The sequence below is a fragment of the Salvelinus namaycush genome, chromosome 42, assembly GCF_016432855.1.
Source record: "Salvelinus namaycush isolate Seneca chromosome 42, SaNama_1.0, whole genome shotgun sequence".
NCBI classification, from domain to species: Eukaryota; Metazoa; Chordata; class Actinopteri; order Salmoniformes; family Salmonidae; genus Salvelinus; species Salvelinus namaycush.
Genome location: NC_052348.1, coordinates 12,230,752 through 12,251,885, shown reverse-complemented (window position 1 = coordinate 12,251,885; position 21,134 = coordinate 12,230,752). Strand labels below are relative to the sequence as shown.

Below are 21,134 nucleotides of genomic sequence, written 5' to 3'. Positions count from 1 at the left end.
AAAATACTTTAGCAGGGTGTCTCACTCTGTCTCAGACACCCTGATGAAGCCGTAAACTGCTTCTTAACTTTCAAACCCACAAGAGTGGCTGGATTTGGCCATTAGCACCTATTTGTGGTTATCATTTTTCCTTTAGCTTTTCGAGGGAATGGTATTGCCTAATAAATACCTAAATGGCACATCAGAAATAATGACATAACAAATAAGTTCCAATTTGGGGGCCAAATTGCATCTTTCAGAAAATACACCACTTGCTGAACAATTGGACCCCGACTACCGTTAGGACCCTGAGGGGAAGCATTCCCTCCCTCGTTGAATTGGATGACAGGACTGGGATGGCCTCTCGTGCTACAGTGTTGAACGGTTCGTCCGTCAGAGAAAGGATGTGAGAAGAGGAGGCTTGCGGTTTCTGTAGCATGCGGCTTTGTTAGATTTGGTGTATTTTGGACACCGGCTTTATATGCAATGTATTTGTGCTACATGGAATTCGTTTTTCCCATTTGTGTTTTCTACCGGATACATTCTTATAGCTTGGAATCGAGTGTTTTCCTGTGCGGCTCCGTGCATTGGTAAACTAGCGGTTGCATCAGTCGACTGTCAATCAAGTCTCGGCTCTCTGCACCTGGTATTAATTTAAATTTGCCGGTGAATTTTTGTGGACATTGAGTTTTGGAGCAATCCTTTTCGTTCAGCCTTTGGTATTTCAATAACCGAGAGTTTATTGTGCAGCCTTATTGACAAGGTAAGATTGTAACCGTAACTCAGGCTACTGTACCCCTAGTTATATTAACAGCGGACTGTATCCCCGGAAAATTTCAACATTGTATCTTGACGGCGCAAGGAGGAACTAGCCTACAAGTACACTGCTCTCTCGATTACTGTATCAGTGATTGCCAAAGCGTTGTTTGACAGCTGTGTTTGGGAACGAGTTGGACTATAGGGCTTGCCTGGAGGAGCCATCTGCTATTGTTTTCTCCTGTGGATAGATCAAAACATTAACAGATCGAACATGTCGCTCAGCAGAAGTATTGAATGGGAACACTTTGAGGAACGGGACAAAACGCACCGTTCATCACGGGCTAACGGCTCGGGATCCCAGTCAGGCTCCAGAGGCAACGGTCTCGTTCCCAGCCCGGCGCACAGCGCGCACTGTAGCTTTTACCGAACGCGCACGCTCCAGTCGCTCACCTCCGAGAAAAAAGCCAAAAAAGTGCGGTTCTACCGAAATGGGGATAAATACTTCAAGGGTTTGGTGTATGCCGTGTCCAACGACCGTTTTAGGTCCTTAGACGCCCTGCTTATGGAGCTTACCCGGTCTCTCTCGGACAACGTCAACCTGCCTCAAGGTGTCCGGAGCATCTACACCGTGGACGGCAGCAAGAAGATTAGCAGCCTGGACGAGTTAGTGCAGGGTAAGGACACGCAGTCACCACCGGCCCTCTCCCCACACACACAGCCCAGTCCTACAAATGACATAATAAATCATGTAGAGATCAATACTCGCGCATATTGATGAATGAGCTGATTGATCCAAGGTACTCATTATTAGATTTCACCAGACAGACTCCTATCTCTCAGGTTTCATCATACAATCTTATAAACCATTTCATGTCCTGCTTGTCATCAGAGTTCCACCAGCTGCTTTACATTGACTCCTTGTTCATACATATGCAGGTGTATTCTGCTATCAGCTTTCCCCTTGGGAAGAAGACTAGCGAATACTGCATTATAGGCTTATTATACTACATTATAGCCTATTATACTACATACTAGCCGCATTATACTACATTATAGCCTATTATACTACATTATGTGATATAGTAGTATAATAAGGCTATAATGTAGTTATGATATTATATTATATGATATAGTAGTATAATAAGGCTATGATGTAGTATAATAAGTCTATAATGCTGTATAATGAGGCTATAATGTGGTATAATGAGGCTTTAATGTGGTATGAGGCTATTATGTAGTATAATGAAGCAATTATTAATAGCCTCATTATACTACATTATAGCCTCATTATACTACATTATAGCCTCATTGGGCAGCAGGTAGTCTAGCTGTTAGAGAGGCCAGCCAGCAACCAGAGGGTTGCCAGTTCAGATCTTGGGTCTGATGGGAAAAATCTGTTAGGAAGTGAGCTGGCAGCTGGAGTGTTGCTGATATCAAATCCTAGATGCAATTGCCTGCCATGGTGCCCCCTCAACAACAACTCCCGGGTGCGGGGGGGCTACCTCCTGGGCACCTCTCCAAAACCTGTATGTATGTGTCTTTCGGAAGGGGCTAAAAGCAGAAGTTAAATTTCAGTTGGACCTTGTGTGCAATTGACCAATAAAGTAATTTTAAATATACTACATTATAGCCTCCTTAGTAGGATTCAGACCTATATAGTATATGCCATGTAGAGATTGTCCTCTCTTAGGCATTTTACAGTAAAGTCATATGTAAATACAGTAAACAGGTTTACTACTGTAATGCAATTGTAACCCATGTAGTGAGTCATGGACATGCCTCTCAAACTCTAGGATAGGATAGATGATGTCGCATGTGGCTCAGTTGGTAGAGCATGGAGCAAGCACCAGGGTTGTGCGTTCGATTCAGTATGATTCAGCAGTTGTGACACACACATGACCCAGTAGTAGTGTGCAGACATCATAGTGTGTGTGTGTGTGTGTGTGTGTGTGTGTGTGTGTGTGTGTGTGTGTGTGTGTGTGTGTGTGTGTGTGTGTGTGTGTGTGTGTGTGTGTGTGTGTGTGTGTGTGTGTGTGTGAGCCACATAGATGACAGACCCGTTGTAGTAGTAGGCAGCACAGTATTCATGAATGTACATCGCTCCTCCATTGATCTTAGAGTAGTGTGTGTGTTGGTGTGTGTGTCAGTGTGTGCTCTGGCCAGTGTTCTGTGCTTCATTGGCTGTTAGAACAGTCCTTAGAGTGATTTTTCACCCTCTGGGCATAAAACATGGAGGTGTCCCTCTGCATCCCCTTCATACCTCTGCCAATGATCTGTTCACTTTGAACATGATGAGAGAGGAGAATGGAAAAGGTCAACATTGGGGTGTAGAGGAAGCTGTTATTATAAGTCCAAATATGATATGGACAACTACCTTCAATGAACTGAACATGGTCAGGTCATACCATTGTTATATTACAACATGACTTATTAGCTCAGTCATGTCATAGGAATGCTTAATATAGAATCATGTATATTGTCCCAACTAGACCCTACACAACTAAAGGCAAATTAATTCAGTAAGTGTGTGAGTATTATTCCAGAAAAGTATGCAAAGGTTGAGAAATTTCAACATGACCTTCTTTACTTTACAGTAGATCTCTCTACCTACTCGGTAGATTTGCTATATATAGACCTACACCGCAATGGGGGCTGGTGGGAGGAGCTATGGGAGGACAGGCTCATTTTAATGGCTGGACTGGAATCAAAGGAATGATGTCAAACGTATGGAAACCACATGTTTGACTCTGTGCCATTGATTCCATTCCAGCCATTAAAATGAACCTGTCCTCTTATAGCTCCTCCCACCAGCCTCCACTGCTACACAGTGGTTCTGTCTGTGTGTGAGCCACTCTCTCCTCTGTGTCGCCTGCTGCAGCAGTGACAGTGGCCGGTGTCTGGGTAATACCTTAATCTTCGTGTTGAGTTCTGCTGTCTTTGACCTGTGACCTCTCTACGATCCTGTCTTAAAGTGAAAGGTTACAGTTATCGCACCATGGTAGCGCTGTCATATTCAAATCAATCCACAGCAAAGAGAGATGAGTGTGGGACTTGTCTTTTCATTTGTATACTGTAGCTTATCTCCTGACTCCCGTTAGTCAGCACCTCCAGCTATAGGCTGTGATTTGTCTTTACTTCACTGCTGTCCTTTTCGCCTGACCCCTCTCTCCTCTCTCATCCCCCTGTTTATTCTCAGCTGACATCCTTCCTTCCTCCTTCCAAATATAAGCCTCTGCACTCATTCCTCCGCCCATGTCCCCATAGAGGATGGGGTGGTAGATTTAGGTCAGCGCCCAATCCCGTGGCTGGGAGACACATTGCATCACTTCTGGTTGGGCTGGCAGGAAGGAGAATGGGTGCTGCCGTGGGACAGTGAGTGTGGTAGAAGATGGACTGGCACCAACACATAGCCAGGCCTACTACTTCTGCCTCACCTCTGGATGTAATGCCTGTTTTCTGCCAAGTAACCGTTCAGAGTGGAAGCTGGAATCCTCCAGGCAGGCATCACACTTTCTCTGCTCTGATTTGAAAGGAAAGTGGGCCAACTCACTTTCTCTGGCTGTCAAAACTTGTTGTTGTTCTCATCTTGGGGGTATTTGTGTTTATACTGCAGTAGGTATAGTGGCCTGTGAGGTCATACTGTAGGTACTGTGGCTAATGAAGAGTTCCGTGTAGGTTTTACCTTATTATAGGAGTAGAGTTTGAGCTCTTAAGCCAATCCTATTGGACATTTAATATGATGCCAGGTTTATTTTGGAACCCCTATAACCATTCCATTCTTTCTACTGTAAAACAATGACTGGACTCCAAAGTCGTTCCATAAACAGTACACAGGTTGGGTTCCACTCAAGAAGTCCCCTCTTTACTGTAGAGACGCCATTGGTCGGGATGATAAGTCCTAATTATCGTAGCCTCCTCAGTAACTTGTTATGTCAGTGGGTTGCGGCTGTACCCTCAGTGGCTGTCCCCTTGTCCTCCTGCTGTGAGGTGGAGTTATAGGGCACGGCTGTTGTCAGGGGTCAGGTCACAGAGACAGGAGGAATGCTGTCAATCCGTCAGTGGAACGTCTTGGCCTGGCTGTGAACGAGGCCTTTTGACTGGAGATGCTGGAGGCCGAACACCAGAGTCTTGTCTTTGTGTACTCAACTATCAAATGGATTAGGCTGTGTGTGTGTGCGTGCTCCCAGCCCCATTGATTGAGGACTACTGGCCCAGCCTGGCGTGTTGTGTGAACCTCATCAAGCCCCATTCATTCATTCATATGTGATCCCAGGACGATGGCTGGATGGATGGGATTACCCTGTGACATCCACGACACTGTCTCTGCTGTAGTGTACTTATTGAAATGACAGTGAGGCATTGGATTTGATCCAAACCAAGCCAAACCACGATAGACGTCTTATGCTACACCAATTGTGTGCCATTTGAGGAGGACTTTCAATCAAATGTAATTATAATGCCCTTTTTACCTCAGCCGATGTCACAAACCCAGCCTAACACCCCAAACAGCAAGCAATGCAGATGTAGAAGCACAATGGCTAGGAAAAACTCCCTAGTAAACGCCCCGTCCGACGATACCCCCCCCCCCCCCCCCCGACAGGGCCAACCAGGAAGGATATAAACCCACCCACTTTGCCAAAGCACAGCCCCCACACCACTAGAGGGATATCTTCAACCTACTGGTGAATTATGATGCACCTGATCCCGCGTCGGTCCTTTGATGAGATCCAATGTATGTAATAAGCTGATTTGATTCAACATTAGACTTCACTCATGGGAAAACATTGCTTGTTTAGATGACACCATAGTGTTAGGGACTACATCAGACAAACGCATTCTCAATCCATGACCTCTCACTTACCCCCCTGAGTGATGGCGTCTGTGTCTATTTGCTTAGTGATGGATCAGCGCACACACTGATGGATCTGCCCCCTCTCCTCCATAGTGACCAGCTGATGTTTGGTTATGGAGCTGTTTAAGGGGCTGTGATCTCAGCTGTGGTCCACATGAGGCCCCGCTGTAGGGCCACTGAAGGGTATCACCCATCCAGGGTCCGCTAACCTCTCTGGTGATGCTGCACCTGAGACCCCCTCTCGTCCCCAGGGGTGTTAGGGACTGTCACCCCTGAGCCCCCTTCAGAAGGCCACCTCTGTTTCTCCAGGCGTTCTGATCTGAATTGATGATGGCTCCGGGTCTCATTTGGTGTCACCGTTTTCATCTGTTCGGGTCCCCCAGCTGTGGCCTAGCGTCATTAATTAGCCTTTGGTTAATTGGTAGATGAATAAATCCAGGTGTCGTGGGACTCGCCGTCTCGGAAGTCTCCTTCCTTCTCCTTTCCATCCCTTTTTCTTTTTCTTAAAGCAGAGGAACCATGAGAAGAGTAGTAGATAATACTGAAATGTCCAACATGAAAAGGTAGAGTTGTAGTTGAGAAGATAACAGATTGATATAAACCTCAGGTCGATGGTCCTGGTTTAGGTTGATCTCAGCGTGGTGGTCTTATGACCAAAGGATCTTCATCTTTTTCAGTCGTGGGTCTTGAAAATAATGCTTGGTATTGAGCTATTCTGGAGGGTTAGACATCGTCTTCACACCACTCTCGCAAATGACTCCTTTCCCTGACGGATGACACCTTTATTTAAGCAAGCTGTTCTTCTGTCTCCACTGTCGTTAGGTGACTCATTCACTGTTGTCTTCCTGTTCCTGGATGACTGACTGCTGTGAATAGGATGTTTTGGTTATCAAATAATAAGAGCAAGGTTGACTGCATTAGGAAAAAAACTCAAATTTACCTTTGCTTCTGTAAGCTTTCTATACGATTCTAGATGGATAGATTCTGTTCATTCATTGTTCGTTCCCCTTCAGGTCCCCCTCTCTCCCTCTTGTACACACAATAACAATGTTTTCTCGCCTTTCTTAGTTCATTTAGTGTGATTTAGCATCACATCTCTATCTCTTACATATAATAATAATTTTCTCACCTTTCTTAGTTCAGTCATGTTGTTATCGATCGGTGTAACGGGCTTCCTCCTCCTCTTCATACGAAGAGGAGGAGGAGTGATTCGACCAAACTGCAGCGGGTTGTGAATACATAATGATTTAATAAACAAAACTGAAGAACACGACGAACACTTGAATAATTACAAAACAAATAAACGAATGTAGACAGACCTGGACACGAACTTACATACAACGTGAAGAACGCATGAACCAGGAAACAGACTACATAAAACGAACGAACAAACAAAAACCGGAACAGTCCCGTGTGGCGTAACATACAGACACTGACACAGGAGACAATCACCCACAAACAAACAGTGAGAACAACCTACCTTAATATGACTCTCAATCAGAGGAAACATCAAACACCTGCCTCTAATTGAGAGCCATACCAGGCAACCCAAAACCAACATAGAAACAGAAAACATAGACTGCCCACCCAAAACTCACGCCCTGACCATCAAACACATACAAAACAACAGAAAACAGGTCAGGAACGTGACAGAACCCCCCCCTCAAGGTGCGAACTCTGGGCGCACCCCTACAACTCAAGGGGAGGGTCTGGGTGGGCATCTGTCCGCGGTGGCGGCTCCGGCGGTGGACGAGGACACCACTCCACCACTGTCTTTGTTCCCCTCCTTAGCGTCCTTTGAGTGGCGACCCTCGCCCCCGACCATGGTCCAGGAACCTTCACTAAGGCCCCCCCTACATAGAGGAGACAGCTCAGGACAGAGAGGTAGCTCAGGACAGAGAGGTAGCTCAGGACAGAGAGGTAGCTCAGGACAGAGAGGTAGCTCAGGACAGAGAGGTAGCTCAGGACAGAGAGGTAGCTCCGGACAGAGAGGTAGCTCCGGACAGAGGGACAACTCTGTACTACTGGCAGCTCCGGACTGGGTGGCAGCTCCGGACTGGGTGGCAGCTCCGGACTGGAGGGCAGCTCATGACTGGAGGGCAGCTCATGACTGGAGGGCAGCTCATGACTGGAGGGCAGCTCATGACTGGAGGGCAGCTCATGACTGGAGGGCAGCTCATGACTGTAGGGCAGCTCATGACTGTAGGGCAGCTCATGACTGTAAGGCAGCTCATGCAGCTCCTGACTGGCTGGCGGCTCTGGCAGCTCCTGACTGGCTGGCGGCTCTGGCAGTTCCTGACTGGCTGGCGGCTCTGGCAGCTCCTGACTGGCTGGCGGCTCTGGCAGCTCCTGACTGGCTGGCGGCTCTGGCAGCTCCTGACTGGCTGGCGGCTCTGGCAGCTCCTGACTGTCTGGCGGCTCTGGCAGCTCCTGACTGGCTGGCGGCTCTGGCGGCTCCTGACTGGCTGGCGGCTCTGGCGGCTCCTGACTGGCTGGCGGCTCTGGCGGCTCCTGACTGGCTGGCGGCTCTGGCGGCTCCTGACTGGCTGGCGGCTCTGGCGGCTCCTGACTGGCTGGCGGCTCTGGCGGCTCCTGACTGACGGACGGCTCTGGCGGCTCCTGACTGGCTGGCGGCTCTAATGGCTCGGGACAGACGGACGGCTCTAATGGCTCGTGGCAGACGGACGGCTCAGAAGGCGCTGGGCAGACGGATGGCTCAGAAGGCGCTGGGCAGACGGATGGCTCAGAAGGCGCTGGGCAGACGGATGGCTCAGAAGGCGCTGGGCAGACGGATGGCTCAGAAGGCGCTGGGCAGACGGATGGCTCAGACGGCGCTGGGCAGACGGATGGCTCAGACGGCGCTGGGCAGACAGATGGCTCAGACGGCGCTGGGCAGACAGATGGCTCAGACGGAGCTGGGCAGACAGATGGCTCAGACGGAGCTGGGCAGACAGGCAGTGCAGAAGGCGTTGGGCAGACGGCCGACTCTGCCCTGCTGAGGCGCACAGTAGGCCTGGTGCGTGGTGCCGGAACTGGAGGTACCGGGATGACGGCACGCACTTCAAGGCTAGTACGGGGAGCAGGGACAGGGCACACTGACCTCTCGAAGCGCACTATAGGCCTGGTGCGTGGTACCGGAACTGGAGGTACCGGGCTGAGGGCACGCACCTCAGGGCGAGTGCGGGGAGAAGGAACAGTGCGTACAGGGCTCTGGAGACGCACAGGTGGCTTAGTGCGTGGTGCCGGAACTGGAGGCACTGGGCTGGAGACACGCACCATAGGGAGAGTGCGTGGAGGAGGAACAGGGCTCTGGAGACGCACTGGAAGCCTGGTGCGTGGTGTAGGCACTGGTGGTACTGAGCTGGGGCGGGAAGGTGGCGCCGGATATACCGGACCGTGTAGGCGTACTGGCTCCCTTGAGCACTGAGCCTGCCCAACCTTACCTGGTTGCATGCTCCCCGTAGCCCGTCCAGTGCGGGGAGGTGGAATAACCCGCACTGGGCTGTGTTGGCGAACCGGGGACACCATGCGTAAGGCTGGTGCCATGTACACCGGCCCGAGGAGACGTACTGGAGGCCAGATATGTTGAGCCGGCTTCATGGCACTTGGCTCAATGCTCACCCTAGCCCTACCAGTGCGGGGAGGTGGAATAACCCGCACCGGGCTATGAACACGTACAGGAGACACCGTGCGCTCTACTGCGTAACACGGTGTCTGCCCGTACTCCCGCTCTCCACGGTTAGCCTGGGAAGTGGGCGCAGGTCTCCTACCTGCCCTCGGCCCACTACCTCTTAGCCCCCCCCCCAATAAATTTTTGGGTAGTACTCACGGGCTTTTCGGGCTTCCGTGCTAGACGCGTCCCCTCATAACGCCGGTTCCTCTCTCCGGTTTCCTCCGCTCTCCGAGCTGCCTCCAGCTGTTCCCATGGGCGGCGATTAACTTCAACTTTAGCCCATGGTCCTTTTCCTTCCATGATCTCCTCCCAAGACCAGAAATCCTGCTTTGTGCGCTGTCCGTTAACCCGCTGCTTGATCCGGGTTTGGTGGGTGATTCTGTAACGGGCTTCCTCCTCCTCTTCATACGAAGAGGAGGAGTAGTGATTCGACCAAACTGCAGCGGGTTGTGAATACATAATGATTTAATAAACAAAACTGAAGAACACGACGAACACTTGAATAATTACAAAACAAATAAACGAATGTAGACAGACCTGGACACGAACTTACATACAACGTGAAGAACGCATGAACCAGGAAACAGACTACATAAAACGAACGAACAAACAAAAACCGGAACAGTCCCGTGTGGCGTAACATACAGACACTGACACAGGAGACAATCACCCACAAACAAACAGTGAGAACAACCTACCTTAATATGACTCTCAATCAGAGGAAACGTCAAACACCTGCCTCTAATTGAGAGCCATACCAGGCAACCCAAAACCAACATAGAAACAGAAAACATAGACTGCCCACCCAAAACTCACGCCCTGACCATCAAACACATACAAAACAACAGAAAACAGGTCAGGAACGTGACAGAACCCCCCCCTCAAGGTGCGAACTCTGGGCGCACCCCTACAACTCAAGGGGAGGGTCTGGGTGGGCATCTGTCCGCGGTGGCGGCTCCGGCGGTGGACGAGGACACCACTCCACCACTGTCTTTGTTCCCCTCCTTAGCGTCCTTTGAGTGGCGACCCTCGCCCCCGACCATGGTCCAGGAACCTTCACTAAGGCCCCCCCTACATAGAGGAGACAGCTCAGGACAGAGAGGTAGCTCAGGACAGAGAGGTAGCTCAGGACAGAGAGGTAGCTCCGGACAGAGAGGTAGCTCCGGACAGAGGGACAACTCTGTACTACTGGCAGCTCCGGACTGGGTTGCAGCTCCGGACTGGGTGGCAGCTCCGGACTGGAGGGCAGCTCATGACTGGAGGGCAGCTCATGACTGGAGGGCAGCTCATGACTGGAGGGCAGCTCATGACTGTAGGGCAGCTCATGACTGTAGGGCAGCTCATGACTGTAGGGCAGCTCATGACTGTAGGGCAGCTCATGACTGTAGGGCAGCTCATGACTGTAAGGCAGCTCATGCAGCTCCTGACTGGCTGGCGGCTCTGGCAGCTCCTGACTGGCTGGCGGCTCTGGCAGTTCCTGACTGGCTGGCGGCTCTGGCAGCTCCTGACTGGCTGGCGGCTCTGGCAGCTCCTGACTGGCTGGCGGCTCTGGCAGCTCCTGACTGGCTGGCGGCTCTGGCAGCTCCTGACTGGCTGGCGGCTCTGGCAGCTCCTGACTGGCTGGCGGCTCTGGCAGCTCCTGACTGGCTGGCGGCTCTGGCAGCTCCTGACTGACGGACGGCTCTAGCGGCTCCTGACTGACGGACGGCTCTAATGGCTCGGGACAGACGGACGGCTCTAATGGCTCGTGGCAGACGGACGGCTCAGAAGGCGCTGGGCAGACGGATGGCTCAGAAGGCGCTGGGCAGACGGATGGCTCAGAAGGCGCTGGGCAGACGGATGGCTCAGAAGGCGCTGGGCAGACGGATGGCTCAGAAGGCGCTGGGCAGACGGATGGCTCAGACGGCGCTGGGCAGACGGATGGCTCAGACGGCGCTGGGCAGACAGATGGCTCAGACGGCGCTGGGCAGACAGATGGCTCAGACGGAGCTGGGCAGACAGATGGCTCAGACGGAGCTGGGCAGACAGGCAGTGCAGAAGGCGTTGGGCAGACGGCCGACTCTGCCCTGCTGAGGCGCACAGTAGGCCTGGTGCGTGGTGCCGGAACTGGAGGTACCGGGATGACGGCACGCACTTCAAGGCTAGTACGGGGAGCAGGGACAGGGCACACTGACCTCTCGAAGCGCACTATAGGCCTGGTGCGTGGTACCGGAACTGGAGGTACCGGGCTGAGGGCACGCACCTCAGGGCGAGTGCGGGGAGAAGGAACAGTGCGTACAGGGCTCTGGAGACGCACAGGTGGCTTAGTGCGTGGTGCCGGAACTGGAGGCACTGGGCTGGAGACACGCACCATAGGGAGAGTGCGTGGAGGAGGAACAGGGCTCTGGAGACGCACTGGAAGCCTGGTGCGTGGTGTAGGCACTGGTGGTACTGAGCTGGGGCGGGAAGGTGGCGCCGGATATACCGGACCGTGTAGGCGTACTGGCTCCCTTGAGCACTGAGCCTGCCCAACCTTACCTGGTTGCATGCTCCCCGTAGCCCGTCCAGTGCGGGGAGGTGGAATAACCCGCACTGGGCTGTGTTGGCGAACCGGGGACACCATGCGTAAGGCTGGTGCCATGTACACCGGCCCGAGGAGACGTACTGGAGGCCAGATATGTTGAGCCGGCTTCATGGCACTTGGCTCAATGCTCACCCTAGCCCTACCAGTGCGGGGAGGTGGAATAACCCGCACCGGGCTATGAACACGTACAGGAGACACCGTGCGCTCTACTGCGTAACACGGTGTCTGCCCGTACTCCCGCTCTCCACGGTTAGCCTGGGAAGTGGGCGCAGGTCTCCTACCTGCCCTCGGCCCACTACCTCTTAGCCCCCCCCCCAATAAATTTTTGGGTAGTACTCACGGGCTTTTCGGGCTTCCGTGCTAGACGCGTCCCCTCATAACGCCGGTTCCTCTCTCCGGTTTCCTCCGCTCTCCGAGCTGCCTCCAGCTGTTCCCATGGGCGGCGATTAACTTCAACTTTAGCCCATGGTCCTTTTCCTTCCATGATCTCCTCCCAAGACCAGAAATCCTGCTTTGTGCGCTGTCCGTTAACCCGCTGCTTGATCCGGGTTTGGTGGGTGATTCTGTAACGGGCTTCCTCCTCCTCTTCATACGAAGAGGAGGAGTAGTGATTCGACCAAACTGCAGCGGGTTGTGAATACATAATGATTTAATAAACAAAACTGAAGAACACGACGAACACTTGAATAATTACAAAACAAATAAACGAATGTAGACAGACCTGGACACGAACTTACATACAACGTGAAGAACGCATGAACCAGGAAACAGACTACATAAAACGAACGAACAAACAAAAACCGGAACAGTCCCGTGTGGCGTAACATACAGACACTGACACAGGAGACAATCACCCACAAACAAACAGTGAGAACAACCTACCTTAATATGACTCTCAATCAGAGGAAACGTCAAACACCTGCCTCTAATTGAGAGCCATACCAGGCAACCCAAAACCAACATAGAAACAGAAAACATAGACTGCCCACCCAAAACTCACGCCCTGACCATCAAACACATACAAAACAACAGAAAACAGGTCAGGAACGTGACAGAACCCCCCCCTCAAGGTGCGAACTCTGGGCGCACCCCTACAACTCAAGGGGAGGGTCTGGGTGGGCATCTGTCCGCGGTGGCGGCTCCGGCGGTGGACGAGGACACCACTCCACCACTGTCTTTGTTCCCCTCCTTAGCGTCCTTTGAGTGGCGACCCTCGCCCCCGACCATGGTCCAGGAACCTTCACTAAGGCCCCCCCTACATAGAGGAGACAGCTCAGGACAGAGAGGTAGCTCAGGACAGAGAGGTAGCTCAGGACATAGAGGTAGCTCAGGACAGAGAGGTAGCTCCGGACAGAGAGGTAGCTCCGGACAGAGGGACAACTCTGTACTACTGGCAGCTCCGGACTGGGTTGCAGCTCCGGACTGGGTGGCAGCTCCGGACTGGAGGGCAGCTCATGACTGGAGGGCAGCTCATGACTGGAGGGCAGCTCATGACTGGAGGGCAGCTCATGACTGTAGGGCAGCTCATGACTGTAGGGCAGCTCATGACTGTAGGGCAGCTCATGACTGTAGGGCAGCTCATGACTGTAGGGCAGCTCATGACTGTAGGGCAGCTCATGACTGTAAGGCAGCTCATGCAGCTCCTGACTGGCTGGCGGCTCTGGCAGCTCCTGACTGGCTGGCGGCTCTGGCAGTTCCTGACTGGCTGGCGGCTCTGGCAGCTCCTGACTGGCTGGCGGCTCTGGCAGCTCCTGACTGGCTGGCGGCTCTGGCAGCTCCTGACTGGCTGGCGGCTCTGGCAGCTCCTGACTGGCTGGCGGCTCTGGCAGCTCCTGACTGGCTGGCGGCTCTGGCAGCTCCTGACTGGCTGGCGGCTCTGGCAGCTCCTGACTGGCTGGCGGCTCTGGCAGCTCCTGACTGGCTGGCGGCTCTGGCAGCTCCTGACTGGCTGGCGGCTCTGGCAGCTCCTGACTGACGGACGGCTCTAGCGGCTCCTGACTGACGGACGGCTCTAATGGCTCGGGACAGACGGACGGCTGTAATGGCTCGTGGCAGACGGACGGCTCAGAAGGCGCTGGGCAGACGGACGGCTCAGAAGGCGCTGGGCAGACGGATGGCTCAGAAGGCGCTGGGCAGACGGATGGCTCAGAAGGCGCTGGGCAGACGGATGGCTCAGAAGGCGCTGGGCAGACGGATGGCTCAGACGGCGCTGGGCAGACGGATGGCTCAGACGGCGCTGGGCAGACAGATGGCTCAGACGGCGCTGGGCAGACAGATGGCTCAGACGGAGCTGGGCAGACAGATGGCTCAGACGGAGCTGGGCAGACAGGCAGTGCAGAAGGCGTTGGGCAGACGGCCGACTCTGCCCTGCTGAGGCGCACAGTAGGCCTGGTGCGTGGTGCCGGAACTGGAGGTACCGGGATGACGGCACGCACTTCAAGGCTAGTACGGGGAGCAGGGACAGGGCACACTGACCTCTCGAAGCGCACTATAGGCCTGGTGCGTGGTACCGGAACTGGAGGTACCGGGCTGAGGGCACGCACCTCAGGGCGAGTGCGGGGAGAAGGAACAGTGCGTACAGGGCTCTGGAGACGCACAGGTGGCTTAGTGCGTGGTGCCGGAACTGGAGGCACTGGGCTGGAGACACGCACCATAGGGAGAGTGCGTGGAGGAGGAACAGGGCTCTGGAGACGCACTGGAAGCCTGGTGCGTGGTGTAGGCACTGGTGGTACTGAGCTGGGGCGGGAAGGTGGCGCCGGATATACCGGACCGTGTAGGCGTACTGGCTCCCTTGAGCACTGAGCCTGCCCAACCTTACCTGGTTGCATGCTCCCCGTAGCCCGTCCAGTGCGGGGAGGTGGAATAACCCGCACTGGGCTGTGTTGGCGAACCGGGGACACCATGCGTAAGGCTGGTGCCATGTACACCGGCCCGAGGAGACGTACTGGAGGCCAGATATGTTGAGCCGGCTTCATGGCACTTGGCTCAATGCTCACCCTAGCCCTACCAGTGCGGGGAGGTGGAATAACCCGCACCGGGCTATGAACACGTACAGGAGACACCGTGCGCTCTACTGCGTAACACGGTGTCTGCCCGTACTCCCGCTCTCCACGGTTAGCCTGGGAAGTGGGCGCAGGTCTCCTACCTGCCCTCGGCCCACTACCTCTTAGCCCCCCCCCCAATAAATTTTTGGGTAGTACTCACGGGCTTTTCGGGCTTCCGTGCTAGACGCGTCCCCTCATAACGCCGGTTCCTCTCTCCGGTTTCCTCCGCTCTCCGAGCTGCCTCCAGCTGTTCCCATGGGCGGCGATTAACTTCAACTTTAGCCCATGGTCCTTTTCCTTCCATGATCTCCTCCCAAGACCAGAAATCCTGCTTTGTGCGCTGTCCGTTAACCCGCTGCTTGATCCGGGTTTGGTGGGTGATTCTGTAACGGGCTTCCTCCTCCTCTTCATACGAAGAGGAGGAGTAGTGATTCGACCAAACTGCAGCGGGTTGTGAATACATAATGATTTAATAAACAAAACTGAAGAACACGACGAACACTTGAATAATTACAAAACAAATAAACGAATGTAGACAGACCTGGACACGAACTTACATACAACGTGAAGAACGCATGAACCAGGAAACAGACTACATAAAACGAACGAACAAACAAAAACCGGAACAGTCCCGTGTGGCGTAACATACAGACACTGACACAGGAGACAATCACCCACAAACAAACAGTGAGAACAACCTACCTTAATATGACTCTCAATCAGAGGAAACGTCAAACACCTGCCTCTAATTGAGAGCCATACCAGGCAACCCAAAACCAACATAGAAACAGAAAACATAGACTGCCCACCCAAAACTCACGCCCTGACCATCAAACACATACAAAACAACAGAAAACAGGTCAGGAACGTGACAGAACCCCCCCCTCAAGGTGCGAACTCTGGGCGCACCCCTACAACTCAAGGGGAGGGTCTGGGTGGGCATCTGTCCGCGGTGGCGGCTCCGGCGGTGGACGAGGACACCACTCCACCACTGTCTTTGTTCCCCTCCTTAGCGTCCTTTGAGTGGCGACCCTCGCCCCCGACCATGGTCCAGGAACCTTCACTAAGGCCCCCCCTACATAGAGGAGACAGCTCAGGACAGAGAGGTAGCTCAGGACAGAGAGGTAGCTCAGGACATAGAGGTAGCTCAGGACATAGAGGTAGCTCAGGACAGAGAGGTAGCTCCGGACAGAGAGGTAGCTCCGGACAGAGGGACAACTCTGTACTACTGGCAGCTCCGGACTGGGGGGCAGCTCCGGACTGGGGGGCAGCTCCGGACTGGAGGGCAGCTCCGGACTGGAGGGCAGCTCATGACTGGAGGGCAGCTCATGACTGTAGGGCAGCTCATGACTGTAGGGCAGCTCATGACTGTAGGGCAGCTCATGACTGTAGGGCAGCTCATGACTGTAGGGCAGCTCATGACTGTAAGGCAGCTCATGCAGCTCCTGACTGGCTGGCGGCTCTGGCAGCTCCTGACTGGCTGGCGGCTCTGGCAGTTCCTGACTGGCTGGCGGCTCTGGCAGCTCCTGACTGGCTGGCGGCTCTGGCAGCTCCTGACTGGCTGGCGGCTCTGGCAGCTCCTGACTGGCTGGCGGCTCTGGCAGCTCCTGACTGGCTGGCGGCTCTGGCAGCTCCTGACTGTCTGGCGGCTCTGGCAGCTCCTGACTGGCTGGCGGCTCTGGCAGCTCCTGACTGGCTGGCGGCTCTGGCAGCTCCTGACTGACGGACGGCTCTAGCGGCTCCTGACTGACGGACGGCTCTAATGGCTCGGGACAGACGGACGGCTCTAATGGCTCGTGGCAGACGGACGGCTCAGAAGGCGCTGGGCAGACGGATGGCTCAGAAGGCGCTGGGCAGACGGATGGCTCAGAAGGCGCTGGGCAGACGGATGGCTCAGAAGGCGCTGGGCAGACGGATGGCTCAGAAGGCGCTGGGCAGACGGATGGCTCAGACGGCGCTGGGCAGACGGATGGCTCAGACGGCGCTGGGCAGACAGATGGCTCAGACGGCGCTGGGCAGACAGATGGCTCAGACGGAGCTGGGCAGACAGATGGCTCAGACGGAGCTGGGCAGACAGGCAGTGCAGAAGGCGTTGGGCAGACGGCCGACTCTGCCCTGCTGAGGCGCACAGTAGGCCTGGTGCGTGGTGCCGGAACTGGAGGTACCGGGATGACGGCACGCACTTCAAGGCTAGTACGGGGAGCAGGGACAGGGCACACTGACCTCTCGAAGCGCACTATAGGCCTGGTGCGTGGTACCGGAACTGGAGGTACCGGGCTGAGGGCACGCACCTCAGGGCGAGTGCGGGGAGAAGGAACAGTGCGTACAGGGCTCTGGAGACGCACAGGTGGCTTAGTGCGTGGTGCCGGAACTGGAGGCACTGGGCTGGAGACACGCACCATAGGGAGAGTGCGTGGAGGAGGAACAGGGCTCTGGAGACGCACTGGAAGCCTGGTGCGTGGTGTAGGCACTGGTGGTACTGAGCTGGGGCGGGAAGGTGGCGCCGGATATACCGGACCGTGTAGGCGTACTGGCTCCCTTGAGCACTGAGCCTGCCCAACCTTACCTGGTTGCATGCTCCCCGTAGCCCGTCCAGTGCGGGGAGGTGGAATAACCCGCACTGGGCTGTGTTGGCGAACCGGGGACACCATGCGTAAGGCTGGTGCCATGTACACCGGCCCGAGGAGACGTACTGGAGGCCAGATATGTTGAGCCGGCTTCATGGCACTTGGCTCAATGCTCACCCTAGCCCTACCAGTGCGGGGAGGTGGAATAACCCGCACCGGGCTATGAACACGTACAGGAGACACCGTGCGCTCTACTGCGTAACACGGTGTCTGCCCGTACTCCCGCTCTCCACGGTTAGCCTGGGAAGTGGGCGCAGGTCTCCTACCTGCCCTCGGCCCACTACCTCTTAGCCCCCCCCCCAATAAATTTTTGGGTAGTACTCACGGGCTTTTCGGGCTTCCGTGCTAGACGCGTCCCCTCATAACGCCGGTTCCTCTCTCCGGTTTCCTCCGCTCTCCGAGCTGCCTCCAGCTGTTCCCATGGGCGGCGATTAACTTCAACTTTAGCCCATGGTCCTTTTCCTTCCATGATCTCCTCCCAAGACCAGAAATCCTGCTTTGTGCGCTGTCCGTTAACCCGCTGCTTGATCCGGGTTTGGTGGGTGATTCTGTAACGGGCTTCCTCCTCCTCTTCATACGAAGAGGAGGAGTAGTGATTCGACCAAACTGCAGCGGGTTGTGAATACATAATGATTTAATAAACAAAACTGAAGAACACGACGAACACTTGAATAATTACAAAACAAATAAACGAATGTAGACAGACCTGGACACGAACTTACATACAACGTGAAGAACGCATGAACCAGGAAACAGACTACATAAAACGAACGAACAAACAAAAACCGGAACAGTCCCGTGTGGCGTAACATACAGACACTGACACAGGAGACAATCACCCACAAACAAACAGTGAGAACAACCTACCTTAATATGACTCTCAATCAGAGGAAACGTCAAACACCTGCCTCTAATTGAGAGCCATACCAGGCAACCCAAAACCAACATAGAAACAGAAAACATAGACTGCCCACCCAAAACTCACGCCCTGACCATCAAACACATACAAAACAACAGAAAACAGGTCAGGAACGTGACAATCGGTGCCTTGAGCTTAAACTGGTAAAAGGCCAGATACGCAAGTATAGCGCTATGTCGTGACAGAGCAAGGACATCAAAGGCAGCAATATGGGTTCACTTAGTTGCATGCGTAGCATATTACATGCTGCTACAGTAAAAATCCTGCATGTGTTGTCCTCCAACAAACCGCCTTCAAACACAATCACCCACCCTCACATCCTCCTCTTTCCCTTATTGTGGTTCCATTTATCAGCCTTTTGAGTCGTCAAATTCATCTGGCCTTGGCTTGAGGGGAAACACTCTCACAAACACATTTGCTAACTGTTACAATGGAATGAGGGCAAGGAAAAGGAAAATACTTAGCTTTGGAGAGTGTCCAATGTGGCAGGCCGAGAGAGCTCACAGAGAAGGCTGAGTTACACTGACTGGCTGGCCTCCGTCTCAATGTGGCTTTTGTTTCCACTGGGGAACCTTAACTCCTTGTCATCCACAGTCAAGCCGACTAGAGTTACTTTCCACGTCATGTGGCTAATTAACACTCCTTTAGTCATTTGAAATTAATGGTTATCCATTGACAGTTGTAAAGTAACATTCAGAGCTGGAAAATGCGATGGAGTTGATTACTGTAGCTTCAATAACTAAATTGCCCTACATTTGATAAGCAGTTGATGGATTTAATATCAGTTTTTATAAACAGTTGATTCAATGATTTTTATGAAATATATATATTTTTTAAGAAGCTTAAATTCTAACTAGTTCTCCCCTCTTCCTCCCTTTAGGTGAGAGCTACGTGTGTGCCTCCAACGAGCCCTACCGCCGAGTGGACTACACCAAGAACGTTAACCCTAACTGGTCAGTGGGCATCAAGGCCGGCCAGTCCCGCTCCCTGTCCTCCCTCAGCACCCTGGTAAAGGGCGAGCTGCAGCGTAGCGACGCCAGCCTGGGCACCAGAGACTTCATCAAGCCCAAGCTGGTGACGGTCATCCGCAGCGGGGTCAAGCCCAGGAAGGCTGTGAGGATCCTGCTGAATAAGAAGACGGCCCACTCCTTCGAACAGGTGCTGACCGACATCACGGACGCCATCAAGCTGGACTCCGGGGCGGTCAAACGGCTCTACACACTGGAGGGAAAACAGGTAAGATGGTAGTCATTCTGTAAATGCAACAACATGGTTACTTCCTGTAGCACAAGGGTCTCAACTCCAATCCTGAGGTATATGATATGGTTATTTTGCCATTTTATTTCTCCTCCTAAATGGCTTACAGACAGTTGTGTTCAACATATGTTTCCCATGCAGGCATCAAACCCTCAAACCTTGCTGTTGCAAGTAATGAATAACGATACTTTAGGGACTCTATATTAGAGTATGTTGGGTTAAACCCAACGCTGCTCTGGAGATGGGAATCAGTACCAGATGGGATATCCATATTGAGTTCTCTGGCCAAAGGTCTTATCTATAGCATAGATGCTTCATGATTTATGAGTTTCAGCTGTATCAGCACTCGACCATTATAATATTGCTAATCAACACAAACCCCATGGTGCACTACAAGTATCTACATGAGTCGACCTAATCAACAAACGTCATGCTTTGTTTGGAATACAGTGTTTGGTTTTGGCCAGACATAATGGGACCCATCTCGACCAAAACGTTGACTCAAGTTTTCCAAAAAGCACCTGGAAGCACCTGGATGATCATCAAGACTCTTGGAAGAATGTTCTATAGACAGATGAGTCCAAAGTATAACTTTTTGGACGACATGGGTCCCATTATGCCTGGTGAAAACCAAACATTGCATTGCACAGTAAGAACCTTATACCAACGGTCAAGCATGGTGGTGGTAGTGTGATGGTTTGGGGATGCTTGCTGCCTCAGGACCTGGACGACTTGCCTTAATAGAAGGAACCATGAATTCTGCTCTGTGTCAAAGAATTCTACAGGAGAATGTCAAACCATCCGTCTGTGAGCTGAAGCACAGATGGGTCATGCAGCAAGACAATGATCCAAAACACACAATTAAGTCTACATGAAAATGGCAAAAAAGCAACAAATATTACGTTTTGGAATGGCCAGACCTAATCCCAATTGAGATGTTGTGGCAGGACTTGAAACGAGCAGCCCAGGATTACGCGGTGTGTTAGTTATCAAGAACTTTTGCTTTGCATTTCCCCCCAGCTTAGTTTAGATTGGTGTTAAAGCAGTTCTGCATGGAAGAGTGGGCCAAAATTCCTCCACGCGACATGAGACTGATCAACTTTTAGGAAGCATTTGGTTGGAGTCATTGCAGCTAAAGGTGGCACAGCCGGTTATTAAGGGGGAAATTACTTTTTCACACAGGGGCATTGGGTGTTGCATAACTTTGTTTATGAAATAAATGAAGTAAGTATGTAATTGTTGTATTATTTGTTCACTCAGGTTCCCTTTATCTAATTTTAGGTTTTGGTTGAAGATCTGATAAAATTCAGTATCAACAATATGCAAAAGTAGAGGAAATGAGAAAGGAGGCAAATACTTTTTCACAGCACTGTATGGTCCTATTTAGTATTTCCATCTAGACATCTACTCTGTGTCCCAAATGGCACCCTGTTCCATATTTAGCACCCTACTTTTGATCAG

At 52.8% G+C, this 21,134-nt stretch overlaps 1 protein-coding gene across 1 annotated transcript in view; it reads left to right on the top strand.

The window, feature by feature from the left end:
- Positions 1-381: 381 nt before the first annotated feature.
- Positions 382-21,134, top strand: part of LOC120034742 (serine/threonine-protein kinase DCLK2-like) — a 97,784-nt gene continuing 77,031 nt past the window's right edge. The window contains exons 1-2 of the mRNA XM_038981346.1: positions 382-1,412; positions 19,297-19,652. Of these exons, the coding sequence (XP_038837274.1) occupies positions 1,010-1,412; positions 19,297-19,652 (759 nt within the window). The 5' untranslated portion in view covers positions 382-1,009. The remainder of the gene's footprint in view (positions 1,413-19,296; positions 19,653-21,134) is intronic.